Raw genomic sequence first — 7,694 nt, 5'->3', positions numbered from 1 at the left:
AAAAATAATTTGTATGTGTTAGTAGGCAGTCTTCAGTTTATTATCTTATAAATCTAAAAGTACTAGTGCAGTGTCTGTAGGAAGACATCTGCATCGCAGAGAGAGAGAGAGAGAGAGAGAGTGAGAGAGAGAGAGAGAGAAAGATCGTCACTGTAGATGTAGGAATGATGACATTATCATTGTTACGGTAGGACTCTAAAGGAATTTGTGAATCATGTATGAAATAATTTATTAATGGTATAATTGCAGTCAACAAACAAATCCAAGCAGCAGCCATGTTGAAAGTCTCAGGTCAGTCTGATCCTGAGATATTTGAGGAACACACACACACACACGCACGCACGCACACAGAGATTCCTTGCTTTATAGATAGATGAAAATAGTGAACAGGTAATTTCTCAGTGGTCATCATTTTTATTATTGTTAGCATTGCTGCTAACTGTGCGCCTTCCTGTAAAACAGTATCGCAATAATTGTCGTACCGTGAGGTTAATACCGTGATTATACCAAGCCGCGAGATTTAGAAATTGTTAGATCCCTATTCATTCATCATCAGCTGACTGTAGATCAGTTCATCAGATATAAATATATATCTTTCCTAAAGGATGTCATCGCTAAATGAAAGGATTAATTTATCCATTAATACAATAATCTTTATTTCCTAAACTCAGTCGTCAGATCTGCACCAACCAGAATCTTCTAACAATGGGCAGCTCATTTTCTAAGAGATCTGATTGGTCAGGAGGCGGGCCTTTAGCACTTGCTCAGATCTGATCCACTTCATAACCTGGTCCAGACTGGGTTAGGTGTTCATCCTAAGTTACCATGGTGATTTAACCTAAGTTACCATGGTGATTTAGCCTGGTACAGGACACACATAAGAGGAAATCCAGCTTTGTGGTACAGGCGCCTAAGGTATAGAGCAGAAGTTGGCAACTTTTATCACAGATAAAAATGTGTTTGTTTGATCAGAGAGTCACATGATCAACATTCATGTCAGCATTTAGTATAATGAGTGATCTTAATTAAGCAAAGAAAGAGTTGCTATAGTAATTGTTTTTCTCTCATTCTGTGTATGTTTGTTGTTGTCTTGCTCGTTGTGAATCATTTTGTGTATTTTTGTTGTCCTTTTGTGTATTTTTCCTGTAAAATATATGTTTTTTGGAGTCATATTGTGTATTTATGCTGTCATTTTTCTTTTCTTTAATAATTTTTTTCTGTATTTCTGTTGTCGTTTTGCTTGTTTGTTAGTACTGTGGGTTTGCAGAGTCATTTTTGTGACTTCCTTGTCTTTTGTCAACTTTGTAGTCATTTTTTCTAATTTTGTATATTTTCTGAGTAATTTTGTGTATTACTGTTGTTGTTTTGTTCATTTTGTAGTCTTTTGTGTGTTTTTGGAGTATTTTCTGTGTTTTTATCCTGTCTTTTACTGTATTTTCCTGAAATGTTGTAATTATTTGTATTTTTTTTAACGTACTCTTTCTCTTGTTTTGTGTATTTTTCTGTCATTTTGTACATTTACTTTGGGGGCCGCATAAAATTAGACAGAGGGCCGCCAGTTGTTGGAGTATTTCCTCTCTGGTCCTTTCAATGACAAACACAAAATCAATCTGAGGATGAAGATCTTATTCAAGAAAGAGAAATCAACTAAAACTGGTTGCAATTGGAATTTTATTGAATGACGTTAATGAGAAGAAAATCAAGAGATTGAAATAAGGCAAAATCAAAAATCTGATGAACAGATAAAGAAATAAATTATTGCACAAATTAATCACAGCAAGATTAAAGAGCCCAACATCCCTTTCAACATTAAAAGCTAAAACTCAAAAATAGAGACAAGTCTGGAAAAGAGCGCAGTGATGTGATCCAAACTGAGGTGGGGAAGTGGGTGTGTGTGTGTGTTGGTGGTTGGTTAGGTTAGCAGTAGCAGTGACGAGCCTGGTGTTTTTGCAGCTGCCTCAGTTGTTGCTGCAGTTCCTTTATTTGGAGCTGGACTTGCTTCAAGTAGTATTGCTGTTGCTTTAGGAAGTTCTGAAGAGGCTCCAGAGCTTCTTTTGCCTTCAGCTGTGTGCGGAGCCACTTCAGCAGGTCTTGAAATTTCTTCACTAAACTTTGCAATTGTTTGAGCAGGCTTTGTAGTTGCCTGAGCAGAGTTTGTAGACTCTTTATTAGGCTTCTGAGAGTGGCATTGGCTTTGGCCGGACACTGTTTCGGGCTACACACGGGCTCTGAGGCACACTTTGGAATTGCAGTGGGAAATACAGGTGTCGTCAGATTGTTGCATAAATTCCCATGGCAGCATGTCATCCCACTGCTTATTCTATGAGCTTCGTCTTTGTACAATATGACGCCCAAAGCCTCAGGAGAATCACACACCTTAGAGGATGTGCAGCCAAGGAGCGGGACTGTGCCGTAGGAATCAGTAACTGTAAAATAAAAACAAGAGACCTGATTAAGTCTCCTTATTTGGTCCACAAAGAATTAAAAAATGGACAGATGTTATTTTGTTTTTCTTCTTTTTTTTATTTGTTTATTTATTTTAGGGACAATGCATAGACCTTCTGCATCAGGTGCAAAGGATGTGTACGCATTAAGCATGTGAATCTCCATCTGACAATGATTCGATACACACCTCGATACACTGCCAGTGATACGATACATTAGCAATACATTGAGTTCCCTGGTGATACGATGCGATACGATTCACCCGTTCAATACGATTTGATGGCGATTCAATTCTACACAATGCAATTCAATATGATGCAAAAAAATTATACCAAAAATGTAAATAGTAAATAAGTAGCTTCAATTCAGTATGGTACTAGAGGCAGAGGAATTATTGTATTCCTTATAAGCAGCAAATTTAACAAAAAAGTACACATTTTGCTTATAATCACTACTGCAACTTTGTTTCAAAAAACACAACAAAAAACAGGCCTTTTTACAAGTAGCCTTGGGATTTGGAACCAGATTCAACATAAGGAACAGGAATGGATGACCGTATCGATACGAGTCAGGCCCTCAGTTAATGCAAAGTTTATCAGCATGACAGTATTTATAAACCACCTGCATCTGCTCAAGTTTACCATCTTTCTACTTGTGATTTAAAGATTTTATGTGCGTTATGAATCTCATCTATAGCTGCTGCTGCTCTCACTGACCGTTGTGTTTTTGTAACTTTTTTTTTTTACTTACCGGTTTCAGTCCCTGTTCAAAACAAAACGCAAAGCAATGTGCCTTGGAAACACAAGATAGAATGAAATACAACATGAAAAAACCCTGAAAACAGGAACAAGTGGGTCAGAAAATGTATGGATGGATTGATGGATGAATAAAAAAATCAGTGCAACCATGGATTTTACTGATGCAGGCACGCAGTGACCGATGCATCTCGATTTCATCCATAAAATTTACCGATGCACACTGAATGAATGGATACACTCGCATCGTGCGAAGAAATGTGGTGTGCATGGCAGACTGCCCCCCCGTTTCATGCTTTGTGGTACAAAACACTAATACAGTATGTGGGGGGCATCTCTAATTATCTGTAGTTCACTATAAAACCTCTTCTTTCCTCAATTAATCATCAAATGTAATTTGCATATCCTAATGTGGGCGTGGACAGGGAGGGATTGAGTACTCCAACATGTTAGCTCATGTTCATGTTGATTTGCTTGATGAAAGGAAATGTGTTTGGATTCAGAGATCTATAGATCTCAATATTTTGGTGCGTATGACAATTTCTGGAATTCAGTGTATGCCTTTTTTCACTCAAGTCTTTGTACATGACGCCCCTGATTATGAACATCCAAGTTTGGCCATGTTAGTATAATAAAGCCCAACGACAGGTGTTCACTGGTCAGAGAGGAAAAATGTTATACTTTATCCCAGTGCAGACTCACCTGTGGCACTAAAACATTTGTCCTCCTCTCCGTGACATTTTCCAATAAGAGAACATTCAGTGCTACCAGGAAGGCAAAAGTAACAATGTCGCCCATTTTCTGGCTGGGTTGGATGAACTGACACAAAAAGATACAACAAACATGAATAAATTATTTTCCCGAAAAGGCTGTGATAACATATTTTCTGTTCATTAAATTGTAAATATTTAATTTACCAGCAGGCACTTCATAGTTGCAGTAATCAGAGTCGCAGCATTTAATAGATGTAATAGCACGTGAAGCTCCCACACTGACAGAGAAGGTGTGATAGCCTGTGGCTGGACATTTGGAGGTCGGTGCACAGCCTTTGTCGATTTTCACTGCTGGATGTCCTGGAACAGTGGCTACAGAGTGACAAAGAAACATGTTAAAGTTGACTTATTGCACAGAGAACATTTAATGACTATAATATAAATAAGACAATTATGTCTACCTTGAGTGACAGCGTTTACACACATGGTGTCATAGGGACACGTCACTGGTACAACATGTGAGCATGAATAGTCATTTGGATCTGCACAGCTATGACACTGACGTCCTGTGGGAAAGAAGAAAGCATTAAAACTAAAAAGTTACAGAACATTTCAATAACAACCATTAAACCATAACAACATTAAAACTATTTGGAACTAAAGTCAATAAAAACTGTGGCCTACCTCCAGAAAGGGGGTTTGATGTAGTTGCGATCGGAGAAGGAGGGGTCAATATTGGAGGGCCGACAGTTTTTGGGTGGTAATTGCATGAATCTCCATGGCAACAGTGCGGACCGCTGCTGACGAGGTACGAATCATTTTTGTACAGTAGGGAACCCAACTTAGAACCAGCATCACACACGTTGGACGATGTGCAGCCAAGAAGTGGAAACGTGCCAGATGAAGTCGTCACTGTGGACCAAACAAATGTGTTTGAATTATTGCTGGTTTCCACTTCTGGAATTAGGGCTGTGATCAGCAGTGTGATGGTTTTCTCAACGCTAAACATTCCTGTGGGAAAATGTCAAACTGATGCAGACCCTAAAACGATGAGGAAAGCTTATTGGTGCACAGCAGTTTAGCCTATTATCTTTGAACACCATCAAACTGTAGAGGTTATATTAATCAATCATTAGAGACCCCTCACAGCACTGATATGGGCAGGTTGGCCAAACTAAAGATTTTTGTAAGTCCTATAAATTCTCACCAGTTGCTTTGAAGCATCTGTCCTCTCCTTCATGACACTGAAGCGTTAATGAGCAGTCACTGGTGCCAGGAACACAAAAGAAACACCGCTGACCTGAATACGGTCGAGGTGGAGGCGCTGAAACACAAAACAACATCAATGAACATTGGATTAAACCTGACAGTAGCATATCTAACTGTAAAACTATCAAGGTTTCTGATATGTAACAATGAGTATGTACCAGGCAGAGAATCATAGTTGCAGTTGTCCGTGTCGCAGCATTTCACAGTGGCATAAGTATGAGAAACACCTGCATTGACTGAGTACGACTGATAATCTGTAGAAGGACACCTGGAGGAGGGGGCACAGCCCTTGGAGATATACACTGCTGGATGATCTGGTGAATTGGCTGAAAGAGTTGATAGAAATAGGACTTAAAAGAGGACAGAAACACCATTCAGAATAAACACTCATTGATGTCACAGTAAAGTAACAGATGCATGAAACAAAGCAGTGAAAAAAACACCTCACCTCTGACAGAAGCTGTGAAGCACATGGTGTGGGGGGGGCATGTCACTGAGACTTGGTGTGAACACAGTGGATCATGTGTTAGGTCACACGCTTTACACTCAAGTGCTGGAAAGAAACAAGCATCACTGTAACTGTGGCCATGTTTGTAGTGGTGTAAAATGTGAGTCTATCATTGTAGATTCCTCCAGACTTTTATTTCTCTGTGGGTTGTAACTGAGAGATACCTTTGGGCGTCTGCGGCACCGTTGGTGGTATCGGTGTAGTTTTTGCTGAGTGAGCGTTGCACAAAGCTCCGTAACAACACGTCGGTCCATTGCTGATGTAATGAGATCCTTCTTGTACATGAGGTTTTGCATTGTTGCAGCAGCGTCACACATGTTTGAAGAAGTGCAGCCGAGAAGTGGAGACGTTCCAGATGGACTTGTTACTGTTATTGAAACGCATGTTTTAGCAAATGAAGTCAGTGCAATGGAAGTACATGAAGACAGGACAAATGTTCTTGTACAGAACACAAGAACTAACCAGTGGCATAGAAGCATCTGTCCTCATCTCCACGACACTGGACAGTGATGGAGCACAGATAGGTACCAGGGATGCAGTAGTGACATTTCAGAGTGTTTGGTGGACGTGGAGCAGGAACTGAGAGAGAAACAAAGAAAATACTTCAACTAAGAACAGAATCTTCTTGATAACATTAATTGTTACTTTTATTTATTGTTAGACACAGAAATTCTAGAGAAACAAATTTATCTGTATTTACCAGGAAGAGTTTCATAGTTGCAGTAATCTGAGTCACAGCACTTGACAGATGTGAGCACGCGTGAAGCTCCCACATTGATGGAGAAGGTGTGATAGCCTGTGGCTGGACATTTGGAGGGCGGTGCACAGCCTTTGTAGATCTTCACTGCAGGATGTCCTGGAACAGTGGCTACAGAGTGCACATGACACATGTTAGATGTTGATTTAAAGCACAGAGACCTTAAAAGCACATGCCTTTATTTATGATAAGACGGACAAGAAAATAGAGACAAATACCTCGAGTGACAGCGTTTACACACATGGTGTCATAGGACACGTCACTGGTACAACATGTGAGCATGAATAGTCATTTGGATCTGCACAGCTATGACACTGACGTCCTGTGGGAAAGAAGAAAGCATTAAAACTAAAAAGTTACAGAACATTTCAATAACAACCATTAAACCATAACAATATTAAAACTATTTGGAAACTAAAGTCAATAAAAACTGTGGCCTACCTCCAGAAAGGGGGGTTTGATGTAGTTGCGATCGGAGAAGGAGGGGTCAATATTGGAGGGCCGACAGTTTTTGGGTGGTAATTGCATGAATCTCCATGGCAACAGTGCGGACCGCTGCTGACGAGGTACGAATCATTTTTGTACAGTAGGGAACCCAACTTAGAACCAGCATCACACACGTTGGACGATGTGCAGCCAAGAGTGGAACGTGCCAGATGAAGTCGTCACTGTGGACCAACAAATGTGTTTGAATTATTGCTGGTTTCCACTTCTGGAATTAGGGCTGTGATCAGCAGTGTGATGGTTTTTCTCAACACTAAACATTCCTGTGGGAAAATGTCAAACTGATGCAGACCCTAAAACGATGAGGAAAGCTTATTGGTGCACAGCAGTTTAGCCTATTATCTTTGAACACCATCAAACTGTAGAGGTTATATTAATCAATCATTAGAGACCCCTCACAGCACTGATATGGGCAGGTTGGCCAAACTAAGATTTTTGTAAGTCCTATAAATTCTCACCAGTTGCTTTGAAGCATCTGTCCCTCTCCTTCATGACACTGAAGCGTTAATGAGCAGTCACTGGTGCCAGGAACACAAAAGAAACACCGCTGACCTGAATACGGTCGAGGTGGAGGCGCTGAAACACAAACAACATCAATGAACATTGGATTAAACCTGACAGTAGCATATCTAACTGTAAAACTATCAAGGTTTCTGATATGTAACAATGAGTATGTACCAGGCAGAGAATCATAGTTGCAGTTGTCCGTGTCGCAGCATTTCACAGTGGCATAAGTATGAGAA

At 40.0% G+C, this 7,694-nt stretch overlaps 1 protein-coding gene across 1 annotated transcript; it reads right to left on the bottom strand.

Annotated features, from left to right (window-relative positions):
- Window positions 1-1,653: 1,653 nt before the first annotated feature.
- LOC114462184 (urokinase plasminogen activator surface receptor-like) lies at window positions 1,654-6,702 on the bottom strand. The gene is made up of 12 exons (XM_028444879.1): window positions 6,666-6,702; window positions 6,391-6,558; window positions 6,153-6,269; window positions 5,855-6,057; window positions 5,631-5,735; window positions 5,341-5,508; window positions 5,121-5,237; window positions 4,598-4,825; window positions 4,375-4,479; window positions 4,118-4,285; window positions 3,903-4,019; window positions 1,654-2,426 (listed from the first exon to the last, which is right to left on the bottom strand). The coding sequence occupies exons 5-12, from the start codon at window positions 5,653-5,655 to the stop codon at window positions 1,918-1,920; spliced, it is 1,437 nt and encodes a 478-aa protein (XP_028300680.1). The 5' UTR covers window positions 5,656-5,735; window positions 5,855-6,057; window positions 6,153-6,269; window positions 6,391-6,558; window positions 6,666-6,702; the 3' UTR covers window positions 1,654-1,917.
- Between the last annotated feature and the right edge of the window lie 992 nt (window positions 6,703-7,694).

Source organism: Gouania willdenowi, chromosome 4 (assembly GCF_900634775.1).
Source record: "Gouania willdenowi chromosome 4, fGouWil2.1, whole genome shotgun sequence".
Lineage (NCBI taxonomy): Eukaryota > Metazoa > Chordata > Actinopteri > Blenniiformes > Gobiesocidae > Gouania > Gouania willdenowi.
This window is presented reverse-complemented; position numbering and strand designations above follow the sequence as displayed.

What these genes read in the sequence shown, in the direction of transcription:
- LOC114462184 (XM_028444879.1), bottom strand. Translation starts at nt 5,655, where the DNA reads ATGTGCTTCACAGCTTCTGTCAGAG. An exon ending in CAACTATGAAGTGCCTGCTG is followed by an intron (nt 4,020 to 4,117) that starts GTAAATTAAATA and finishes TTTTTGTGTCAG; the next exon opens with TTCATCCAACCCAGCCAGAA. An exon ending in CAAATGTTTTAGTGCCACAG is followed by an intron (nt 2,427 to 3,902) that starts GTGAGTCTGCAC and finishes TTTATTTTACAG; the next exon opens with TTACTGATTCCTACGGCACA.